This window comes from Cryptomeria japonica, chromosome 6 (genome assembly GCF_030272615.1).
Source record: "Cryptomeria japonica chromosome 6, Sugi_1.0, whole genome shotgun sequence".
NCBI classification, from domain to species: domain Eukaryota; kingdom Viridiplantae; phylum Streptophyta; class Pinopsida; order Cupressales; family Cupressaceae; genus Cryptomeria; species Cryptomeria japonica.
Window position 1 is genome coordinate 559,460,086 of NC_081410.1, and position 26,970 is coordinate 559,487,055.

The 26,970-nt window shown below is 37.1% G+C and overlaps 1 protein-coding gene across 1 annotated transcript; it reads right to left on the reverse strand.

Moving 5' to 3' along the window:
- Positions 1-15,532: 15,532 nt before the first annotated feature.
- On the reverse strand, positions 15,533-17,419 carry LOC131079352 (protein SHORT-ROOT). Its single transcript, XM_058017269.2, has one exon. It carries the CDS (start codon positions 17,097-17,099, stop codon positions 15,810-15,812), a length of 1,290 nt encoding a protein of 429 aa, XP_057873252.2. The 5' UTR covers positions 17,100-17,419; the 3' UTR covers positions 15,533-15,809.
- Between the last annotated feature and the right edge of the window lie 9,551 nt (positions 17,420-26,970).

The following is a 26,970-nucleotide window of genomic DNA, read 5'->3' on the forward strand; positions in this document are numbered from 1 at the left end:
TCTCTATTCATTCAAAACTCTAGAGATTTTGTTGATTAAATCTAGTCTAAAGTAAAGGAGGCTTATGGAGATCAAATAATTCAATTGAAATCCAACAAGCTCCCAAATGGATTGATCACCCTGGAGAAATTCTTTGACCATGATGATGCTAAAAATGACAAGAGAAAACTCACGGTCGATAAGGGTGACTATGCCGAAATTTCAGTAGGGAATGGGAGAACACTTAAGGTCAGAAAGGAAGTTCCTCGAGAAGACTGAGAAAGGTTGGCTTGATATTGTGATGAATACATGGGCATTCTAGCATGGTCATATGAGGATTTGAAAGGTTACAATTCTAGCATCATTCGCCACACCATTGAGCTTACTGATGGGGCCAACATGGTTTGACAGAAACATAGACCTGTCAATCCGAAGATTGAGGTTCTCATGGCACAAGAACTGAAGAAATTGATAGAGTCCAAGACTATCTACCCCATCAAGCATAGTACATGCGTATCAAATTTGGTACCAGTCAGAAAGAAGAATGGGGATATCCGGCTCTGTGTGGACTTTCATGACTTGAACCAAGCCTTTCTAAAAGACCATTACCCTTTGCCACCAGTGGAACAATTGTTAAGCATTGTGGCAAGGTCGGAGATGTTTTTTATGCTAGATGGATTCTTAGGTTATAACCGAGTGTTGGTAAAGGCAGAAGACCAACATAAGACAACCTTCACAACCAAATGGGGAACATTTCCTTATTAGAAAATGGCGCCTTTCAAAGGGCTATGGATCTATCTTTTAAGGAGATAATTGATAAAATCATTCTTGTCTACTTGGACAACTTTTGGTGTTTTTAAAGCATAAAGAAGATCATTTCGATCATCTTGAGCTAGTTTTCCAGAAGTGTTTGGAATTCAACATTTCATTAAACCCAAAGAAATTTATCTTTGGGGTCCCGCAAGGGAAATTATTGGGACACGTAGTGTCCAAAGGAGTCTCCATAGATCCAAATCGAATGAAGGAAATAAAAGAGCTTCCCCTTCTTGTCAACAAGAAGGGCATTCAGTCCTTCTTAGGCAAGGTCAACTTTGTTAGCCGTTTCATCTTAGACTTTGCTAGAATGGTGAGGCCTTTCATGCTAATGCTTAAAAGGGAAATACATTTTAAATGGATTCCTAAAGCAAAAGAGGCATCTAAGAAAATCAAAGACTCCATCTCTTCCACTCCAGTACTCTCAAACCCTAATATGTCTAAGGATTTTATAATTTATGTTTTCTCTAGCGATTATAGCATTGTCCTAATACTAACCCAGAAAGATGCAGACAAAAAGGGTGAGCATCCCATTGCTTTTCATTCGAAAACTTTAAAGGAGTAATGCGGCTAAATACAACTTTGTTGAAAAACAAGCACTGGCCATTGTCAAAGGCCTCAAAAAGTTTAGGCATTTCATTGCCTGCAATAAGACTACTGTGTATGTTGCTCATCCTTCAGTCAGGGAATATATAATGAAGGGTGACATTACAGAGAAAAGGGCAAACTAGATTACCAAGATCTTAGAATATGACATTGATGTCAAGCCCACTAAGGTAGTTCACAGAAAAGGCCTTTGCGAATATATAGTCCAAGAATCTAACCCTTGCGAATATATCCTCTTCGTCGTCATCATCTCCCATCCATTTGTGGTCAGACTCACTGTTAGATTCCTGAGATATCGACACAAGAACTAGGTTTAGAAGAATGTGCAAACAATGAAATACTCTTCAAGTTGCCTATAAGTGGATACAAAGTCACCTCCTCTCCTAGGATGATGAAACATTGCAGGTTCGAGGCCAAGGGAAAACCTCTGAAAGGGACAAAGTATTCCGTGACATCATCAAGGCTGCCCAGATACTTTGACAGGAACAACATCTTGGTTAGATCCGTCATCAGGTAGTTGCCTATCCCAACATCCAGTAATGAAGCCACAAAGCGAGAGAAGATATCGGTGTTGACACAATATCTATCAACGTCATCAATAAAATCCTCCCCTAGCACCCATTTAATTGCAGCAGTGATCAACGGATTTCTTTATCGTGTCATTCCTTGCAACCTCTAATATGAAATGTTGCCAAGAAAAGTGACTTGTGCCTTGCTGCTGGTAAGCTTGATGAGAGTATCCATAACTCAATAAACTTTGTCATTGAGCTAACTTCAATGCAAAGGAATGTATAAAAAGACATATTTATAGTTGATTTCCAACTTTGAATAATAAAATCAAATTAAGAGCCAACGCCATCAATCTCCAATGTGGTTGTCCTTCCTCATTACTCGCACAAGTGAATGGAGTCAGGCATGAAGGTTGCATATGTCCTGTCCATAGCCTTGAAGACAAAAACAATATATCTAGATGCCACACATATTTTTTAGTACGTCCTGCCTTAACCCAATAGTCCACAAAGTTTGTTTTGGTTCGTGCGAGCATCACTGGCTGTGTATTTTCACTTAAATAAGGAGATTCATCTAGATAGGCAAATCATCCCTAGTGGATTGGAATGATAGTGTAGTGGGCTAATGTCTTTTCAAAAATGCAAGTGGCGACACTTCTTCCCATTTTAGCATTAATGTTGTCTGGAAAATGAAGTGGCATATGTGTCGGCAGATGCATATCATGAATGCTTCCTTTTCATGCACAAATCTAGGCATGTGATACACTTAAAGAAGAGAGCTTCAAAAGTGCATGTCATATTTGCGGTTTGCATTTTGAGTGCCAAAAGTAATAGTGTCAGAAAAGCTCACTTGCAAAAATGGAGATGGATACCATAGCCTCAAGTCCTGCCCAGGGTGAAATGTGGGTAGACATATATAGGAAAGTTTCATACTTGTCTCACACCATGCCCCCCAAGCCACAATATCCTAGAACAAAACCCAGATCCAAGATAGTCACCCGTGATTCCATGGCATGATTGATTCCTTAGAAGAGGTCATTGAGCCCAAAATACACAAACAATCAATAGCTCTTAGGAAGGCTGCATTCGAAAGAATGCTAAATCACAGAAGCGAGCAGCAGTCTACGGTGTTCAAATTTTGGCATTCCAGCACTCCTCAGTTCATGGTCCCTATGGTTCCACATTGTCTAAAATTTGTGGTTGCATGCGCAAGCAGATTAATGCCAGAATCTCTTTCGATACAGGGCTTCTCTTTGTAAGTCGTCATACCCCAGAAGCTATTCAGGATATGGTGTATTGCCCCATAATTGATAGCACGAAGGTGTTTGATAAAGATGCTATGGAACACTATTGGCATCAAAGGCGGGATATTGACTCATTTTGTCAAACTAATCTGAACTGGGTTTTGGCGGTCGAGCCTCCAAATCTCCCTATCCACTATGGCAATTTAAAGAATGACGATCTCAAAGATATCTCCTCTACCATTGCGTTCCTGTGCAGTCATGACAATGACCCAGAGATCATTGCTTCTATGATGGGTTTCTTGTTCAAATGCTGGAAGTAGAAGGAGCCATTCCATTTTGACTTCTGTGTTGATAGCGAGAGAAATGGTGAGGTAGTTGATTGAATTTGAGCAATCACGGCGGTTCAGGTTTGCCTCATTCCTAGTTCATTTGTTTATACACCAAAATGTCACTTTCTTTAGTCAATTTATGTCATTAGCTACTCATGATGAGTTAGGAAATTGAATTCCTATGTCCACCTGGACCCTCGTACTATTAGCCACTTATGATGTATACCTATTTTCAAATTATTTCTTGGCTCTCATCCTTCTCGATCTTGGTGTCATCCCTAAGGAGCCTCTCGCTCATTTTTTCCCAAATTCAAATAAATTGGATGAGTAATGAACGCCCCTGCTGCAACTGGTTCTTGGGTAAGGATTTCTCTTTTGTCTGAGTACCTGGCTTCTCTGAAGAACTCTTTCATCTTCCTACTTATGTTACTGAGAGAACTCTAGCTCTTGAGATGTCCCAATAGCTAGTAGAAGTTGAAAAAGGCTATAGGGGCAAGAAAGCATGATACATCTATTCCTGAGGACCACAAAGTTATTGGCCCTATTATTCTTGAGTGAAGAAGTCTCGCAGAGAGGGTCATGACCTCCAAGCTATTGCAACTAGGCTTGGTAGGCTTGGTAGCATTGGATGATGTATGGAGCTATGACTCAGATAGTTGTTTGTCCAATAAACACAAGAAAAATGCTATTAAGCATGTACTATAGAACTCATGGGAGGGATGCAACTGCCCACTGGTGAATGATTCAAGACTTTATGTGGGTCCTAGTGACTTTTCTGTCCTTGAGCGGCCCCCATGGTTAGCTTTTTACCATATCTTTCAAAAGCACAATCTAGATAAGCCTATTCCTTAGAACATGTGACAAGCCATGGAAATTGATCATTGGCTGAAAAGAAGAGAAGTGATTTCTGGATCTACCGCCAGGAGACTAATCAGCCTAGGGCTAATATGGGAAGCGCCCATTTTGATGAGTTTTTTGAGAAATAATGGCATAATCATAACAAGTCAGAAGAAGAGACAAGTGACGAGTCCTTGTGTAATAACTCCTCCCTTGAGGAGGTCCGACCTCAGGAGGACAAGATTATAAATATAGAAGAGAAAGATACCGAAACTAAAATTTCAGTTTCTCTCGTTCGCTCAATTCAGAAGCCCCATTCCCAATCCACCAAGAGATCAACTAAGAAAATACCTGATTCCCTTTCCAGGAAGAAACAATATTTGGGTTCATCGAAGAAGGGTTCATCTTCTCAAGCCCATGTGGTTACTCTAGCCCCTTCAACCGATGGCTTCTACGGGTCAAGTACACTCTACTCTTCCCCTCACCTCTACTCAATCTATGGTTTCCTCAGCTCCCCAAGTTGCATCGATGTCTGCTCAGGTCACCACTTCTCTTACATTATCCCCCGATGGAACACCGATTTAGCCTCAAGTTGCATCATCGCAGGTCCTTTCTTCGCTCCCTGCCCCCAATGTTGTATTTCCTGCGATGATTTTACCGCAGATTTCAGCTATAGCCACTGTTTTGCATAGGCTTGGTTTTGGAGAGTCCACTCCTCCCCCAAATGTCAGTGTAGCATCCGTTGATCCTACTCTTTCAAGAGCCTCTCCCTTTGTACCATTGTTTTCTCTGACCACATTAGCGCAACCCATTCAAACTACTTTCACCGACCATGTTTCCTATTTCCCCTATGTCATCCCTCCTGGTGCAACATTTGCAGGGCAAGCAATTCTCATCCCAGATACTTTTTATCAGCAAGTTTCCTTTTCCAAATCTATGCGGGTTAGCTCGGTACGCAAGAGAAAGGAGAAAGATGGTGCTAAGCTAGCCCGACCACATGTGCAAACACATTTCAGCGAGGAAAGTGATAATCTCCTCTTTGTAACCATGTTCCCAAAGGTCAACAAGCCAAAGGCCCAAATGAAGCCCAATGATTACACTCTACATGTTGTCGAGGTTAATCTCTCCAATGCCACGACTATGGATAAAGTAGAAATGATGGAAGAAACTTTGAAGGTGGTGTGTTTGGATTTCATCAAGAAGAGTCATCGTCTGGACAAGATGCAAGAAGAGATTGTCCACCTCAGAGAACAATTGGATACTCAGAGGAAAGAGGACAAAGCTTGAAGTGCTGAGATAAATCGCTTGTAGGGCTTGTTAACTCAAGCCAACTCTAAAAAAGGGAAGTTGCAGTCTGCCCTAAACAACATGAGCTTTCAATTGAAAAGGCAAGAAGCAACGAGGAATGTGGCACTGAAAGAATTGGAGGAGAGGGAGCAAGAGATACAGTAGCTAAAAGAAACTTCCAAAGATTCTAACCAAATTCATAATCAACCACGAGAGGAGGTCTACCTAAAGGAAGAATACGATCAGTAGCTGAGCGAAGCATAGGTCACACTTTCTGAAGAGAGAGAAAAGTTTGAAAAAGAAACGTGTGAGATGCAGAGTGACTTGGAACAAACTGAGAATAAATTCCAGGATATAAAGAGATTATTACACCTAGAGCAGGATTGCACAATGCAGCTTCAAGAGGCTTTTCAAGATGGAGGTACTAAGATCCTCACTTTGGAACATCAAATGTCTCATGAGCAGGACAAGTGCAAAAATATCTAGAATGAGATAAGAGCGAAAGATGATAAAATCACACGCTTATCTCAGCTTCCTCCCCCTCTAGAAGTTCCTCAAGATCTATCCCCGATCATGGAAAAATTATATGTTTCTCATTGGGAAAAGATCAAGCAGTATTGCCCTTCGCTGCTGCTGAGGTTCCTGGGTGAGGTGCAATTTCTCTGTACCAGAGTGGGCACTCTTACTGATAACATTACGCTTTTCATTGGTGCTAAACTCCCCATGGCCTAGAGTTTGATTCAGTTGTTGTATGCTGCTTCAGATGAGGAATGAAAAGAAAAAGGGGTGGCAAATCACAAATAATTGATCAGGAAGGCCAACATTTTCATTAACCAACACGGGGCAACCATGCAATTATCAGCAGCACTTGAGTCTTTGAAGATTTTGGTTCCAGATATCAAGTGGCATGTAGAGAAGTTTGTGTTCTAGGGTCTTCCTTCACCTTTTCCCACAAATGGTTTCATGCTAGGGATTGAGAAAGTCATGAATCAAATTGAGCAATTACAGCAAGATCAAACTTTCCTACAGTGCCTTAGCAGTCCTATTTCAGTAGAGGAAGTTGAGAGTCTCTTGCACCCCTTGGCCTAGCTCTACGTTCTCTTGAAGATGGTCCATGATGAACCGGCGAGCTTGCCATTTGATGAAGTGATCTATTTGGACCAGAATTGTCAAAATTTGGAAGCTCGGGTGTTACCCTCGGAAGATGATTGGTTTTCATTGCAGCAAGTCTTTGATCTTCTTTTTCTTGTTCAAGCATGAAGTCTAGTCTCTGAACCAACAATTCTGGGTCCTAGCATTCCGCAGGAAGAATTCCCCATTAAGTCCCCAAGAAATGTTAATATTCTTTTGGAATGGTTTGTGTGCAGCATTTTGGTAAATTTTTGGCCCCTTCCTTTAGTTTTTGGCCCACTCTTCTGATCGCTCGTGCATGTGCCAAGTGGTGTCTCAACGTTTCTCTAAGTGGCTCTCTCTTCTCGCTCGATGTTGAGAGGATGCGGAGCTGCCGCGTGGCTTTGGTCTTTTCTTCAGCGTATGCTTCCTGGCCCCACCATCTTTTATGTGCTAGCAGTGACACTTGGTTCCCCCGTGTTGCATGTTCCAATTCTCTTTTTGTGCTCGACTTCAAGTCTCCCCCGATTCACCGTGTGTCTTTCATGATGGTTTGTGAACCAGAATGTTGTTTGCATCATGATTTTCTTTTTTGGCAAGTGCAGGGGTTGCCATGATGCGGTTGAGGTAACAACATTGAAGATTGTTTTCATTGGGTAGGATCTCACGGAGTGCCACACTAGGAGATTCATGTTCAGAAGTGGTTTCTAGGATTTTATTGATGCTTTTGTGTTGTTTTGTTAAAGGCTGAGGGATCTATATAGGCCTTCTTTTTTTCTTTAAAAGGGGTTCAGACTTTCAAAAGAAAAGATTAGAATTTGGCTCATTGAAAAGCCTTTATGTTAGTTAAATTAGGTGAATTATAGACATATCAGATTGTGCCTATGGCCTTTGTGGTTGTTTTATTTGAAGCTTAGTAAATTTACTGATGCGCTATATTCAGATTCATTAACTTCTATGATATATGTTGTGAGACTCTACAGATTAAACTATGTTTTAGTACTTGTTATCTGTTGGATTAATGGTGAATGTCATATTATGTTAAATGGAGTGTATTTTGATTTTCTCTAATGATGCCAAGCATGTAGATTGTTAAATGAGCTTTAAAACTAAATGTATCTGGGTTTTATATGTTGTTAGTGTTCCAAAAATATTCTGGCGTATCGCCTAAGGAGTCTAACTTTTTAAGTTTTCCTCTTCCCCTTTTCTCCCCGAATTGTATGAAGAGTCAACTTCTCAAACCTGGAGGTCATTTAGTGAATCTCACGCAAAAGGTCCCTCGTCATTGAATTTCCCATAAGGTTGTTAGCGTTTAATGTAAAATTAAGAGTCAACAATCACCCTTCACATTGGTTAGGGATTCCACTTCTTTGTTCAATATTGACTTATTTGCCAAAATCTCTCCACTATCGCACAAACCGGTGATCATAGAGATAACGTCCTTCATGATTGGATAGGGTTTATCCAACACAATGTTGTCATCTCATACACGGCTAATGATCATCCTGATAACCTCTATATTATCAAACCAAGGGAAGTTTGTCCATAGATTCAAACCTTTACTTTCCAATCCTTTGACCCTCTACAATTCAATATCACTCATACTAGCTTCAACATCTCTAATTTTCTCTGGGTTTAATTCATCTAGGAACACCTTGTCCAAAACCTGAAATTCCTTGCTGCTAGATTCTTCGACAATCATTTTTCCTTCCATGATTGCTTGTACTTCTCTCTTGATCTATTGCTCCTCTACTATTCAAAATATTCTTAATCACAAATGAAAGAATGAATTCAAAAAGTGTTGCCAACAATGCAGCAAATTGAGAGGGGGGTGAATTATTTTGCACACAAACACTACACAACTCAAAATCAAAATTGGATATGATAATTAGCAATGAAAGCACAAATCAGCACCACATCAATAACACACATAATACCAAGATTTTTGATGTGGAAAACCTAGTTAAGGGAAAAACCATGGTGGGAACCTACCCACAATGAGATAATTTACCCTACTAGGAGTAAATGAAATATTACAATGGGGAATGCACATGCATTCAAAAACACTGCCTAGAGCTCACTACTCAAATCACAAAACAAGAAGGGCTACAACCCTAAGGAAGACTCATTGTCTTACAAAAACATTCAGATTACATCCGAAGGATCATCAATTGATGAAATAGCATCCTCTCATGCTTGGTTACAGTTCTGGTTTAAGCATAATATGATCTACTCCACCACACACTTCCTCTACACACTTCCAAAAGATCAAAACACTTGCTCGCACACTTACTCAATTACACACTCGCAGATACAATGCAGATACATCTCACAAATGAATATACATAATTTTATAGAAATCATCAACCCATATTTCAAGGTTGGCTCAACCCTCAACACAAATTACAAAGCATTAACCTCACACGCTACAACAACACATGTGGACCAAAATAATGTTGGCTAAGGCATATTTTGGACCTAAATCAATATCACACACAAGAAAAACCTCCAAGAATTACGCCTCGAACATCCACAACATGCTACACTCATCATGAATGTCGCATAACACGAAGAATGCCACTAGATCAAGAAAATAATCAATAACGCGCACAACAATCAATGTGAACCATCAACATAGATAGAACATGATCTAGAAACATCCACAAGCAACGTAAATCACCATAGAAACAACCCCAACATCACCACTTACTAGAATCTTCATCATCATTATGCAAGAACACACACTGAACTGACTGTCAAGATGAAAGATTCACTTGCAAACCTCAAAATCATGAACTATCTGAATTGAGGACACATATGAACGTTCCAAATACTCTAAAAAATATGCAAACCAAGATATTGTGATTCTGGAGCAATGCGGAGCAGAAACCAGAACACTAAACAACCAACCTCAATACTGGATTTCATAACTCGATCAAATCATCATGCAAACCACTAAAACTTTAGTTGAATCAACTAGAGATACTTATCTCAAAACCCATTAAACTGCAACAACTCATTTGCAACACACTAGCCAAACCAACTCATTTAATCTGATTGCAACACTGAAATACACAGAAGTATATATTAACATCAATGACAACACATCATTCTAGAAAACTTCTCAACAATATCCAAAAAAAATCCAATACTTATCTTGCCAAAAACACTTCCCTTAGGGTTTTGCCACCAAGAGTTGTCTTATTGACGATGTCAACAAAATACCTTTGATTACTGGATAGCCTCTAAAGCACTTAAAGTACAGTCATGCCAAATCAATGACATGGTCCACATAGACAAGAGAGGATAAAATATTTTTCTTTCAAAAAAGGAACTCCCCCTGACCCAAAGCACTATACTTAATTACCGGAGGAAGAGGTGCCTACACCAAATTTCGGTACACTAGGCTCACTTCCCTTGTTCTCACTCTTCTTTCTCTAGGCCAAATTTTCTTTCTTTTTTGCTTCATCATTCTGCATCAAACTCTTCATAGTAGATTTCTCCACATTTCCATTTCTACATTTATTAGCATAATATCCGGACTACTTGCACTTGAAACAACTAATAACCTTCCTTTTAGATCTTACTAGATGATATCTATATCTGCAAAGATTAGCCTTATGTCCATAGCCATTGCAAGTATAATAACATCCAAGAAAATTGCAATTCATCTTGTTTGCTTCAACTGGATTATGATTCTAACTCATAACATGATTTCTATAATGATTTTCTTTATGACCAAACCTCTTGCAACTATAACATTGAATGCTTCTACAGTTTACTATCTTATGTCCAAATTTATTGCATTGAAAACAATAACCATTAAAAGATGGGTACCTTTGCACATTAGGTTGTCGAATTGATGGTCTTCTTGCATTAGAATTTTGATTTTGGGATTTTTTCTCTTCTTCTAACTTCTTCTCCACTTCAACTTTAATTTCTTTGTTTTTATCTTTACATTCTAATTTGAATATATACCGAGTTGAAAACCAAGTCCGGTCTTGTCCAAATGAGCTTGTTGCATACTAATCAAATCTTCCAAGAGCTTGCTACTATCAAGGACCTTATTTTCTACCTTCAAATTCTTTACTTCTTGCTCTAGATTTTCATATTCTTCAAAAAATTTCTTGATTGTTTCTTTCAGGGATTGCTCTATCTTGTCTTTCTCCTCAATCATCTGCATCAGATCTTTAATAGTCTTATTCGCCTACTTCAACTGATTGTTAACCTCCTTATGCCTCAATTTGAATTTTTGGATTTTCTCCCTCAACTTCTGCACACATTCATTTGCTAGCTTCACATTCTCTTTCAATTCTTCATTCGCTAATTCAACACTTTCCAAATCTTCAGTCATGCATATAGGTGCCATGATCAACCAACATGGATCTCCCTCAAGCGGTTAAGCTTCCAATCAAGGGACCAAAGCTCTAATACCAATTGTTGACTAGGTTGAAGGGACCAGAATACTGAGAGGAGGGGTGAATCAGTATTACCATAGATATAAAAACTTTTACCAAACTTTAATTTTCCATTAAAATAACAAACTTCATCAAATATGCTTAATAGATGTAAAACAACAAATGTAGAATAAAAATAAAGAATACAACCACAAAAGAAACACTGAATTTTATACCTGGAAAACCCAAATGGGAAAAACCACAGAGAGTGTTAAATCTTAGGAGAATGTAACTAGTTATATGGTGTTTTACAAAGGGTAGCTCATTGCCAGATTACAAAAATGGCTCACTACAAGATACAAAAGATGGCTCACTGTTGGAATGCTTACTACAATAGAAAAGGTTGAACTGAAATAGATTGCATCTCCAAATACATGAGATCACTTCTAAGGTTAAGCTCAGATCACAATTCACAAACCCTACAACAAATCTGGTTAAATATATTTGTACATCTATCCTGCAGTAGGTCCGGTGAAGGACTACTGCACCACTACAACACTAACTACACTCTAATTTTGCCTTAGTTGTCCACAACTCACACTTCACACTCTGCTTCTCTGCTATCCTTGCTGCTATGTCTCTTTCACATACACACCTCACATACTTCCTTAATCTCTTGTATATCCCACAACACATGCTACTACATATATATATATATCGGAGGACACAAACACATAATAGTGTGTTGGTCAAGCCCAACATATTATCTAATAAAACATAAACAAGATAACTATGTTGGCATATGCAAGATCTCTACATGCTTCTTTTTTCACACTTCATTTACCAGTGCATATACCGAGACAGGGTCATTCGAACCCAAACATACTGACCCATTATCACAAAACTTAAGCACAACATCTCCAAACTCCAAAGATATAGACTCCATGCATACCAAGAATACCACATCATGAAACTTAAAGAGATAAACCTGACTGACCAAAACAACTGATACCGAAACACATAACTGATACTGGGACAAATGTGAACATAGAATTCCAGAACAAAGATAAATCACTTCAGAAGTCACTTTAGACATAATATCACCTCATCTTACTGCATCATAACATCTTCACATAACAAAAACTACACATACCAACTACATACAACATCCAGACCAATCCAGATAACACTTAATTGCACATACTGTTCGGTCCAAGCTAAATAATTGGTTTGACATCAATGACAACAATATTCACACAAGTCTAACAAAAGCATGTTGACATCAATGACAACACATAAGCAGCTCATTCTGATCAACCTTGCAACAAGCACATCAAAAGTGGTTGGGCCCCTTGTGAACCACATCAACTTTCATTACTTATCATTAGTAAAGTTATTTGATGGAATTTAAAATTAGGAGTTACTTCGACATTAAAATTTTGTCCATGTTTATAACAATTTTTTTAATGCATTTCAAGCTGCAAAGATGCATCAACAATAAGATTTAATCAACATTACATTTGATCCTTTTAATACTCTAATACTAATGACAAAGAACAATAAAAAATTAATTTGACAACTATCATAATAGCATGTCCTATAATATATATTATAATATTAAAATTTATTCCTAGTTTATTTTAATTATAATTTCTAATTGGTCTAGTTCATTTTTTATGTGGTTTATTTGGGTTTTTAGCTCGGTCTAAGTTCTAAGAGACCACTTATGGGGAATCTCTTCTTAATGAATTTATTGTGAAGACCACTACATAGAAGCCTTCATCACCAAGGCATCATCACCTTGTTAAAACTCATGAGCTCAATATCCTAGAGAAGGCCCACATGTAAGCAATATTTCCAAGTTATAGTAGACATTTTGTGAGCACATTAGCCCAATGAAAGAACGTGACTTATGAGCTTAGTAGACCAGTGGAAATTTGAACCTTGGTTTCCACTATAATAATGTTATGATTTGACCACTACACTCACGGGAGCTTCACTTAGTGAACCTGGGTTATAGCACGTGCATTCATGGCATACAGAAGAATCCCCCTATTTCCAAAAAAATATTGTTTTAAAATCCTTTTTTGTCACCCCCTCCTAATATGCGGTTTGAACTAAAAGCCCCCCTATTTTCACCAAATGTTGTATTTTTTCATAGCCGGAATTAAAAATTCCCCTATTTCCACCGATAGACAATATATTGCACCCTCATTTTTGGGATATTAAACCCCCCAATATGAATGCACGCGATATAATATTGCCCAGCTAGTGAAGCCCCCATAACTACACTATGCCTTTATTAACAATCTCTAAGTTTATTTTAGGATAGGTTCTATACTATGCTAAATATTTTGTATGACAACTTATCATGTGCTAATTTAGTTAAGTAAAAGTACACAAACTTAATTCAAATAATGGACTTATCTAGATGAATTAGAGGATTATGGCAATAATTAATCCATATTCAAGTACTTATTGATGATGTCAAATAGATGAGTTATGTAGAGACTCCTAATAAAATTATTTCAATCAATCAATCGTTAAGTCTCATCTCAATCACATCATAATAGACATCCTAATGTTATCATTATAATATAATCAAATAGAGTTTATTTTCTAGATTTCTTCTTAGACATATCAAATTTACCTAATGTAGCCCTAATTTTGAGGGGTTTAAATTCCTCTTCTTAATATATAAAGGACTAAGGGACTTATATCATCATGTCATAGTTTTCATATCAAATTAAGAGATTCAGAAGTTCATGAATAACCACAATGTTGTAACTTGTAAGGTCAAAGAGTCTTACCATCATGAACCATAACTCTAACATTTGTAACACCAGTTATACAATAGTTGATACAAATCATAAAACTAGAAAATTTCGTACTTAATGATAATTGATGATAGAGAAACTAGACTATTGTAAAAGTAGTATAAGTTTATGGTAGTCATATTTAAAATTGGGTCAAAAGGATTCAAATGATAGTTATTTATAAGGACATCGACAACCATAGTTTTACAAGTTTAAGATTTAATGATTTTATTAAAATCATTATAAGGCTAGATGTCTTTATCCTTATAAGACTTGAAAGAAAATTGTAATAGTCAATATCATAATAATAGAAGGATCGGCTTGACTCACTTATATATCACAAGAAGTAAAAAAATGTGACTTGATAAACTCTAAATTGATTGTGTGAGTGATTTTTGCATCAACATTTTGGATCACACTTTGTGATCCATAATTATGATGATAAGAGAGCATAAGGAGAAAATTACTATTGTTGCAAGCCCAAGACAAACCTAAACAAGCTTTTCTCTCTTTTTAGTCTATTTAAGTATGCAACAATAACCATTTTCTCTTTATGCTCTAAAATCATCGTGATGATGGATTACAAAGTGTGATCTGAAACGTTGATGGAAAAACCACTTACACAATAAAATCCAAAAGTAACATATAGACATTCTCATAGTTAATGGAAATCTATAACTTTAATATCTAAATTATCACATTATATAATGACTTATATTCTTCCTAGAAAATAAATCTTGAATAATTAAATAAAACAAATTTATTTGAAAAATAAAATAACCATTAAAATTTCATAAATAATCAAAATTTAAAATTAAATGTATATTTAAAAACTTGAATTACAATAACAAAAAAAATAAAAAATTCTAAAATTTTAAAAATATTATCCAAAAAATTATATTAGTTATCTGTTATTCTAAATACATTTTTTTTATCATTTTTATTAATTTAATGAAACTTAAATTTAATATAAATTTCAATTCCAAATACAAACAAATATCCTTAATATACATCCGCCTGCCAAAAAGAAACCGCTTAATACCCTAAGACTCTGTATCACAAAACCACCCACCTTATCAGATTGATATAATTTACTTTTTATATTAAATTCGAATATAATAATAATTAAAAAAATTCAATGTACACAAATAAAACAAAATTAAAATATTCTTTACTGATTTTTTTAATTATTTTTAAGAAACGAGTACATACATATACAGGAGCGTTTTCCTAAGCTTACGTCGACAACCTACTTCACTGCACCGTAATTGTAGCCAATATTCTCTGTCATTTATATTCTCTGGAATAATTTTACCAGTTTGTTGATTTCTGTGTCATATGATATGATTGATGATACAGAGAACGAAATAATTTAAATGCCGTTCTCGGAGATTTACGTTTGAGCACATTATTCACCTGTTTATAAACGAGAGAATGAAATGCTGTAAGGATCAGCACAGAAAATTGATTCAGCACTGCCATTCATAACCATACAGAAAGCTTCCATAGATTTAGAGATTTTTAAAAATTCCTGTTTTGATCTTTGGCTCACAATTAGAGAGATTCATAATTAAGACGAGAAAAAAAAATTACAGTCAAGAATTTACCAGTGCGATCCTAAAACAGGTTATAAAGAGAACTGTGATTTTAACCCTATTTACTGTGATTTTAACATTACGGATCTCAATTCATTTGTTTTGAGACAGATAAACCCAAGAATTCGGAAAATTTCCAAGATTTAAGAGCTGTAAATTCTGAAATTGAAAGCTAAAAATCAAAGCAGTGAAAAGGACTACAAAAGATTGTAATTTTAGGGTACGAAGTTTGAATCTGATGGTCCATGAGGCGTTACTGTAAACCCCATGAAAAACCCGGAGAAAATCTATTTAGGTTTCCAGGCAGAAACCCAGACGGCAGACTGTTCCTTCCATGTCAAAAAGAGCCCCTGGGAATTGACGGTGTTCAAACCCCAGCCTTCCTTATATCTTTTGAGCAGCGCCCTGACATCGTCCACGGCATCATCGCTGAAGGGCCAGGGTTCGAACCCTGCGCCGTCGAATCTGACAGCCCACTGTGCGCTCTTCTCCCTGTGTTCACAGTTGTCAGGGCACGCCAAGATGTTGACAAGGCTTCTTCCCATCTCCCTCTCCAACATCAGCCTCTCATTACTCGTACGGCCAAAGCTCTCCTCAAGCGAAACGAAATACAGGCTGAAAAACCGATGGCATTCACAAAATCTCTCATAGAAATCCCCGGACTCCAGGTCGACTTCCTCCTCCACAACAGTCACAATTTTAGGGTTCATATTTCTGAGAGCAGAGAGCAAAGAATCCTTGTGCTTTAACCTCTGTAGCGAATAAACACAGTTAACGGCAAGCACCTCATCGGGCCTGAGTTCGATTCTCTTCAAGTCCAATTCCTCATCTTCCTCCTTATACACCACACTGAACTCAAATGGCACTCCCATAAGCCTTGCAAATTTCTCCATCCGCTGCCCTATTTCCTTCATAACAGAATTGCAATTACTCATCCCCCGCAGAATAACCGTCGTCAGACGAAGAGTCGGCGTGCCGTCATTTCTGGTCGCTAGGGATTCCAACAGCATGGGCCACTGAGTACACAGAGTAGTACTCATGTCCACAATATGCAGACAATTTTCTCCGTCAAATGCCTCCAAAATCGCACTGTTAGCCGCAACATGGCCAAAAGTTGTCCAGGGACTAGCCTCCTGGAATTTCAGTATCATTTTCCGCATGGAATCAAAGCAGCAACTTCTCTCAACCGCTGCGCACAGAGTTTTGTGACAGCGGGGCCCTGTCTCCATCATTTTACAGAAAAGCGCCTGTAAAAAATAAGCCGCAACCCTCTGTTCGCAGTCTCCATAAGGTGAAGCCAATTCGTTGAGCATCCACAGCAATTGCTGTATTTTCCCCATTTCCTTCTCCATTATAGCCTTTGCACAGTCCAGCAGCAAATTGGAAGCCCAAGGTCCCGGGTTCGACCCCACGCCCTGTTCAAAGCTCCCTGTGTCGATCGAGCTCAGCATATTAACTGGATCAATATTCGAGATGTTTCGGTTCCGGGTTCGAATCTGGGGAAGCAACTCCAGCTCTCCTTTATTACTCTCCATGTCCTTTATTGCTGTAGAATGGGTATAAAAACTATATGACATCCTTTCGCCTCAGCTCTCAATCCATTCACAGGGTTGCTTCTGCCTGTAAATTAACCAAACTCTAAGCAAACCATTTGTCCATTCTCTTGACAACAGATGAAGAAAGTTTTATTCTTCTTACTGGTTTATAGAATTCTGCCCCGATAGATTATATGATTGCCACACTCTACCCTATGTAGATATTCATATTATATTGGGCTTAACAGTTACAGGAATAATAAGAAAAAGAATGGAGACATCGATGACTCAGGAATTATCTCAGCATCTCGACCAAACCGAAGACCAGTTCTGGTTGCCGACAAATTATTCCTGCTTTGTTTATTCCATTAATATTCTAGGGTGGTAGGGTTCACGCCTGTATTTTATTGTAATGTGTATTGAATTCAGAGCGAAATTGTTATTTATGAGCGCAAAATCATTCCTAAGTAGAATATTTTACTTAAATGAGGAGTAAGTACATTTTATATGTAAATGGATATTCCAGACAACAGTACAAGGTCGGACTTTAAGGCAGAATGTAAGCGTTTGGAGGCAAAGAGCTGGGAACAAAAAGGAAATGTATTCTTGAGATGAGTCCATAAGAGAAATCTAATGATATAAAACAAAACATGAGATCTAGATCTTCAAATTGGGAATCTTCAAAATCAAAAAAATTATAAAAAATTATAAAGTGTGTCAGTGAATATGATATAATGGTTGTGGGTTGTATTGCTGTTGTGTTAATTAAGGTTGGAGTTTCTATATTATTAGTATAGTTTACTAATAGTTATTTAAATATATTGAGGACATGATATAATGGATGTGGGCAGTATTGTTGTTGCGTTTATTTAGGTTGGAGTTTCTATAAGATTAGTATAGTTTGTAGGCTTTTTATTTATGTCGGATTGTTATGTTCATGAATTTGGATTGTTCTTTAGTAGAATTTGATGGATCACTCATTTGTGTTTCCATTATCTAGACTCAATTAATGCATAGATTTAAGATCAAAGGTCGATTGACACCCTCGTGTAATCTAATAAGAAAAATATAGCAAGCATCCATATCCCCTATTGAGATAATGTTGCATAAACATGTGGCTACCAATCTAGAGGCATTTTGATAGGAATGGTTTAAATGGCTTTCATCTTTTCATAACATAGGACTAAGTTACATTTCATAATCTTGTCTAATCCTATCTCTCAACTTTGTCCTTATAAGCAAGACATCCAATACACATTTCATAGTCAATCCATCATTCAAGAATCCATAATCAAGAATGTTAATCTTGCCATTTTCTCTCTGGTGGAAGGTTATTTTCCTTGCATAGGTAATCCTAATGAGTGGGGAATTCACTATCCAATTCCTATAGGACTTACACAATAAAATCAAGATCTCTTCATAAATGAGGAGAGTTCATAGACATGGTTGAAAAATACCATGATAGAAAAACTCCCATCTATGGGATAAAAAGACTTGAATTCATGAAATATATAGAGATCAAAATGAATAAGACATTAAGAGACCTTATGATCTATAAGCCATGTCTATAAGGTTTAGAGATGGTGGACTATGAAATTCCTTAATAAGATGATGTAATAATTGTAGACACATAAAATTGGCCTTTAATTAAAATAATATTTATTATTTAATTAATTATTTTATCCTAATGTCTTCTATTAATTAAATAGATATATTTATTTAATTCATCCATTCATTAGCCTATTCCACTAATTAAATAAACATTTCTATTTATTTATTTAATTCACTAAGCCTCTTCTTTCTAATCTACATAAATATTTATTATTTATTTAGATTCCTCATTCCTAAATTAAATAAATATTTTATTTATTTAATTTATCTAGCCCTTTCCTCTATTGATTGAATATATAGTTGTATTTATTTAATTAATTCACTTACCTTTTTCCTCTTTGGATCCTATCCCTCCAACTTGTTCACATGGATCATAATGTAAAATCATAGGCATGTGACAAGTGTCAATTGTCTCTTCATTCACTTTGTGTTTTCTCCAAAGCCAACCCACCTCTTAATCTCCTCCCTTCATCTCTACCTACCATAAAATCCTATTGAGTCTCTTTTAACTATGTGATCTTGACCATTCACAATCTAAACCCTTGATTCTCTTGGAGATCTCTATAAAAGTGGCTTCCTCCACTCATTCCTAATCAACACATTGCTTATCATACTTACATAATGTCAAAATCATTCTAGAGCATACCTCATCACAAGCATAAGAGTAATACCTCATCGCAACCACATACATCCTTTCCTGAGCTCTTGTGCAAGTGCAACACAAATCTGAGAAAAAATCATCAATACAAGATTATGAAGGATAGGAGAACAATGGAGACAATCCTCTCTTGCATGTAAATGTATAAATTTGGTTATTTTGTGTTCTTGCATGCATTTGTAGTTTCTCTATCAAGTTCTGTTGAATTGGTTTGTAGATCTAGGATTAGTGATTGGCTTCGTTAGGGTCTACAAATAGGTTCAAATTTGACATAAACATTTTGGTACTCTCGGTGGGACTCTTTTCCCCTCATACTAATCATTTTCTTGAATTTGTGAAGCAGTTTTGGAAGTTGTAGGTCAAATCTATGACAATTTTGTGTATCGATAATTTTCTAGGGTTTCGACATATTTTTGCATCATCTTTTGACATTTTTGTTAACTAATCTTATGTTTTTGTTTCCCGCATTTAGGGTTTTATTTTTGTGGCATCTTTCCATTTCTTCATATTTGTCTATTCTTGCTATGTATTTGCAGTGTCTTTCTACATATTTGCCAGTTAGTTAATGTGTTTTTGTAAGTTTAGTATTTGATAGGTTGTTTGATCTTTTTGCATATTTTCTTGTTCTTCTTGTGTATTTGTAGGATATTTATGCATATCTATCATTCTATTATGAATTTATTAGTTAGTTGTTGTGTATTTGTTAGTCTTCTTGTATGTTTCCGCATTTCTAGATTTGAAGTTGGTTTTGAAATAACCCTTGTTGGTACTAACAAAGTGGTGCAACTTGTTCTTCGGTTGTGCAAGGCCTCCTAGACTACTAATACCTTTCATGCAAGACCTAGCATGGAAAAAGGGGTTATTTTTGTAACTACTAACTTGTTGTTTTGTAGGGGTAGCTAGTTGTGCTTGTTCTTTTTAAAATAGCTCATATTTGAATTTGATACTTTGAAAAGAACCCTTTATTTGTCATATAGAGACCTTGTGCACTTGCATGCTTTGTGTTTATATTAGAACCTAAGGTGTTGTGAAAGTATCTTCTCCCCTCACCTTCATGGATCTTGGGTGTGTTGGCAATTGACACTCATTTGATTGGTTTCAATATGTTGTCATTGATGGCAACATGTTCTGGATTTCATATTTTGGTTTGGTTGTTTACCTGCAGACACTTCATCGACACCGATAGGTATCTTCACCGGTAGGAGGAATTCTATGGGTACCGACATTGGAGGCTGACATGACGTCATCAGGTTACTGGTCAGACCGACATCATTTGGGAAATCTAGTAATTGGCAATTGATTTTGATATTTATGTATATATGTAATTGAGCCGACTTGTATATTCATTTTGTAATTATCTATGTAAGCCAACATAAGGCATGAAGGATTGTAAGGGTATATAGGTCAGTTGATTAGATCATTTTCTGATATATGCAAGAGATGATGTAATATGAGTGAGAGAGAAATAATTGTAATATGGTGAATGTTGATTATGTAAGAAGTTATTCTGGTAAGGGTTTAGGGTATTAAAACCAAAATAGACAGAGCTTGCACCAAAACTTTATCAGGCATAGCAGATTCAGTTTATGAGTTCAATTTTATGTTTTCTTATTCAGAGCAACTGTAGTCAGTGAGACTCTTTTGTGATGAGCAATGTGCTCTATGATATAAGCCTTTCTGCATGTGCAAGCCCTCATATTTTGTAATATCTCTTCATATGGCCAGTGGATTGATATTGTGGTTCACAAATTCCTCTGTGGTTTTTCCTCTTTGAGGTTTTCCACATATAATTCTATGTTATGGTATTCATTTGTGTGATTGGCTTATTGATTGCTTTACTTCTTTCATTTATATATGTACCGGTTTACCAGTTGGTGAATGCATGTTTTAATAAGGTTAAAATTGATCATTTTGGTAGAACACTGATTCACCCCCCCCTCTCAATGTTCTTGGATTCCAACAATTGGTATCAGAGCGTTGTGCCTCGAAGGAAGTTTAACAACTTGAGGGAGATCCTGAATCTGGAATCCATGGATATGAGTTTGGAGAAGCAACTTGGGGTAGCACTTGAAGATTATGATGCTGAAAGGATGAAGAACTTGAAGTTACAAGATGAATTGAATTATGCTCATGAATTATTATCCTACAAGAGAGGTTGTCATCTGTTCAAGCTAGGCGGAAGGAACTTCTGCAAAATCAAGATAATGATGAGAAAGATGCCCTTAATGAAAGATATCAAAAGCTGAGCTAGGAGAACATGGTCATGAGGAATGAAATGCAAGCCCTAACTATGAGGATGTCAAAGGAGATTGAAGATCGGAAGACGAATGAAGAAAACTGTGGGAGATCCCTGAAAGATAGATCTAAAGAGTGCATCAGGTTGGTTCATGAAAATGATATGTTGAGAACAGATTTAGTGCAATCCTGGAGTAATGAACAAGAACTTGAAAGACAAATGATAATTCTAAGAGATGATCAGACTGTTGTAAGTGAGTAAAAGGACAAATTCAAGGTTAGTTCAACACAACCTAATGAATTATTGAAAAGTCAAAGATAGAATGGAGATTCCAATGGACTTGGATTTGAACAAGGCTAGAGATTTGGTGCTGCAAATGAAGATCAAAATCAGAAGGCACTGGTAAGGTAGATTAATGCTTACAAATTTAATGGTAGATGCTTTGTTTTTAATAAATTTGGTCACATGGCTAGGCAATGTAGAAATAGAGAAAATCACAACTATAATTCTGCTCCCGGTAAATGTTCTAAATGCAATAAGTATGGTCATAAGACAAAATATTGTAGAATGAATGTTAAATGCTATGCATGTGGAAAATTTGGACATATGGCTAATCACTGCAGGTCAAGCAATTATATCAATTTTAGCAAAGCAATTCAAAAGAACAATGTTACATGTTGTGCATGCAACAAGATTGGACACATAGCTAAGTTTTGTAGAAGCAGAAATCCACTAGTTAACAATGATGGATAAAATGATAAAGGAAAAGAGAAAGTCAATGAAATCAAGCAAGATGATATCAAGAAATGGGTCAGGAAGTCAGATGATCAATCAGTAGATGGGAATGCTCGGGTTACTCAATCGGCAGAGGAGGTTGCTCTTGCACCAGCAGGAATCTCATCTGGTAACTGAGGCAGATGCCTTAGGGATAGGAAAAATTCATGATAATACTGCTTAAGCCCCGGGAAGGAGATTTCGAAGATGTTCCAAATATTGGAAATGCTTATCCAGCATGGAGATGTTCAAGCGAGATCTGGTATCCTTCACCGGAATTCATTCATATCAATGACGAATTAGGGTTTCTTTGAGGTTAAGAAGTTGAATCCACTTCATTTCTGATCGCCTTGCATTCAGAGCAATTAAGAGCGATTAAGAGCGAGTCTAAGGCAATTCAGTGTGATCCGATATCTTCTTCAGCAATTTCACTAGCGATCGGAAGAGTTCTTTAGGGTTTCACCGACAACTATTTCTCAGGTACTTATCAAAATTATCTTTCATCATGGAAGCAAGATCATCCTCTACACCTATTTTTATTGCAAATACTACTATTGTTGAGGTTAAGGACCATCCTAGGCCAATTTTCAAGCAATGTCCATAAATTGCCACCTTGGATGATGCAGTTGGCGCTTTTTACTATGTCCTAGAAGGAGTTGTATATGTGGAAGATGTCAGACCATACATTCACTACCACATTGAGGATTTGGGTACCAGTGATATTAAGATCATGTATATGAGCGAGGTAATGGGAGACTCCAGAAAGATCAAGCCCGAGTACAAGCACATTGGGGATCTAGGGTTTATCGGAATTATGGTATTCCTAAATTTGAGGATGAGATTGTCAGATATGTTTTGAGCAGAGTGCATTGAGAATTCACTTGGTTGGACAGACCTTATAAGATCTCGAAGGAGGCCATTTGTTCCATCACCAATTTGTCGTAGATTGGTCAGTGTCTAGAGAAGAAGATTTCTAATGATCAAGTTAACAAGCTCATCGGTGCAACTTTGGACCGACGATTGATGAGGGTTATCACCATCATAAAGAGAGACATCAGATTCAATAGCATGATTATTGGATACAAGGTAACTCAATCCAATCATCTTAACTCTGTTTCTAGCTCCTGCATTTATGCTGCACATAAGATCATGAGGGAAAATGAGAAGTTAGATCTCTATGGATGGATGTTAGATGAGTTGTTAATTAACCTAGGGAAGATCAAAGGAGAGAAGAAGGGGACATTCCGGTATGGAAATATTATTATCTGTTTGATGCTATTTTTTATTAATGAAACTCCCGGTTTTGGGAAGAGACAGTGGGCATTTGATATCTCGGTAGGAAGGCAATTGAAACAATCTATTGCTACATTGGGTAGTTAGTGAGATGACAAGGTATGGGGTTACTTCAAGGCATTCCAAAAGGCTATGAATTCTAGAGAGAAGGTTCCAAAGAAAAATGTTGATAAATACTCAACTGAGATATGCTTCATGGTTAAAAAAGATGAAACCTTGATGAAAGCAATCAAACCCCAAAAGATATGGATTGAAGAGATGGATTATGAAGTTGATGTACAAATTTTTGATGCTTATGCAAAGATGTCAATTGATGCACCTATTGATGAAGCTGAGAAATCCTTTGGTACTGCAAAACAAAAGAAGCAAGAGGTTGAAACTGAGTTTAATTGGAAGAAGAGGGAGAAACAGCAAGGCAATGCAAGTAAATTTGTTGAACAAATATCTCAGGACATCAAAGCATTAATGGATGTTGTTCCAGAAAAAGGAATGAAGAGAAAAGAACTTGAAATTTTTATTGAGCCTATTCCATCAAACTTTGGAATTGAGGATAACATACCCTTAGCATTCAAGAGGGTATTGAGGAAGAAAAGTGATGATTCTAAGGAGGAAGCAAGGAAGCAATCGGTTAAGAAGGTTACAATCAAGGTACCAACACATAAGAGAGCTCCAAAGGAAACACCTTTTGCTTCATCTGGTACTGGAAGAAGAAAGAAGATGGATGACATAGACCTGGAAATGGTATCCGGTAATGTAACTATTATTCCACCTAAGTATTGTGCAAAATTGGTAGATGAAATAACTAAGGATGGTATGTTGGAAGATATATATTTTTATTATGAGCTTTTAGATGATTATTAGCAGAGAGAAGTTGAGGAAGCAGTTTTATTATATTTGGATATATATAAGAAAGTTTTGTTGGAAATTGAGAATCAAATACCGGCACATCTATATGATAATTTAGATGCTAGAAGATTATACTCTATGGAGGAGGACAGGCAGATAAAGATTCATGAGTTGTTAACTACATGTCGATCCATTACTCTAGAGGAGTTGGATAGGACACTTGGGGTTGTAGACAGAAAAATATTTCAAAACAATCATGGGATAGTTAGTCTTATGTTAGGAAGGGTTAATGAGATAATCAAGGAGACCCACACGGCATGCGTTCAATTCTTTGCAACAAACCTTGGTTTTTACACTTCACCGAAGGCTAAAACTGACACTACATACATCTCAATTGAAGGGAAAGGTAAAGGTATAGTGGGTACCTCTTCTACAATTTTGAAAGATATTATGATATTGGATATAGAGCCCTTGGTAGAATCTAATGTATAGGACACAGAAGTGATACTATCAAATGTTTAGATACCGACAGATTAAGAGAGTGTAAAGGTTGCAAATTTTGAGGACATTAGTCCTCCGAATCAGAATGTACAAGTTGAGAACATAGTTCATAAGGAGAAACCGACACTAACTAATACTACACCAAGTGGTGAAGCCATTGATGCAAAAGAGGAAGCTATAAAAGTTAATAAACCATCAGAGGAGAAGGGAGAGGAATCCGGCACGGACCCGGTAGTGAGCACATCATTGTTGTCAATTGATACCTCACAGGAAAAGCAGAAAATCTTAACTGAGATGAGTTCTACTGAGCTCATGATGATGGCTGCATAGAAGATGATGAAGGAACGATCTGTGGACAAAGGAGTTATTGATCAGTCTATCCCTATTTTTCATAGACTTGTCCTGGAGTGTAAATTTGACAAAGGAGCAAGCCCATCCGACAAGCTTAAAGAAATCACAGAGCACATTTCTAAGGACTTTCCAACTTTATAGCATATATCAAATCGATAGGCACTGTAGAGGCTTACACAAGCCAAGAGAGCAAAATTTGATCAGATGATTGAATCAAAGAAGAAGGAGATTAATGATAAGTTGAAGTTGATTGATAAAGCCTGTTCACATTAAAACCCCTAGTTTAAGGTTTGCCACTGGTTTCCCCTGTTGGGTTTGTCTCTTTAGTTTTCCAGCAGCACAGGGCACGTAGGACAATTGTCGACACGATGTTGCTCCCTCGGTCCATATTTGGCGCCCAATTCTTGGAGCAACGCGATAGTGACAAATGGAAAGGCGTGTTGACTGGTTTCTTTTTGGGCCCACCTCTTAGCGCAATACGCGAGCGGTTACCTACTTTTTTGTATTTTTTTCTGGCAGCCTGTCTGTAGTTAGTAAAATATTTTTGCTTCGAGGCAATATGCGGACCGTTGCAGGAAAGAAGTGGAATTCCAGGGGCCGTTTTGTTGGGTGCAATCTCTAGGGCGAAATGACATGTTTTTCAGTTCAGGGAGGTTTTTCCCTTTTGGCGTGTTTTGGGAGCTGTTTTCAGGAGCCGAGTGCTCTATTTATGCTAGTTTTTTTCCTGTTGCAAGGGGTTCAAAACTTTTGGAAAAAGAACAATTAAGTTTGCTAAGTAGAAGTTTCTTTACAGCCTTTGAAACTATTAGTGTTTGTCTAAAGAAGGTTATTCAAATTGTGCCTGTGGCCTTTATGACACCTCTTTTAGTATGATTTTGATGGTCTTTTCTATGCTATTTTGTTAGAACTCTAATAACTTTGGGAATATAACTATCTAAGATTTTGTCGATTAAACTATGTTTCGCACTTGTTATCTAGTAAATGCATGATGAGTATTTCCTTATGTCACAAATAAATTTGATTGTATCTTTGCTTATGTTCTTGATCTGGACTTGTAGATTATTGAATGGGCTTACGAAAGTCATATGTTTTTTGGGATTTTGTATGCTCATGTCTTTTAATGATCTGGCACATCGCCTCAGTAGTTTAGTTTCTTTTGTTGTTTTATAGGTATTTCTTTCTTCCCCTTTCCTCAAACATCGAGGAAGAGTCAGCTTCTCAATCTCGGAGGTCATTCAATGGAACCTGCACAATCGGTCCCCTGCCACTGAATTTCCCATAAGGTTGTTTGTTTCCAAGGTAAAATTTAGAGTCAACAGTTCTTTTTCTAGCTCGCTCGGTGGGACCAATTACTTAAACATATATTTCTGAGCTAGTTTATGAGTCATAGGCCTATCACCAGGAGTCAAACAACTTCAAACCCTCACCTTCTTTTTCCTCCATTGGTCACCGTCCATTCAGCCACAATTTCGCCTTCTCAAGGTTTTCCCACAATCATACACGCTGTGATGGCACAAGTTCCTCCCCAAAATTTTGTGACTTGGGATAATGGTAGCCCCCTCATTCCCCCTGTTCCACTTGTGGTTTGGGGAGCCATCCCAATAGCCGCACTTAAGGTCGTTCCTAAGTTCACAGGAGAATGT

Coding starts and splice junctions, on each gene's coding strand:
- LOC131079352 (XM_058017269.2), bottom strand. CDS start 17,099: ATGTCATATAGTTTTTATACCCATTCTACAGCAATAAAGGACATGGAG.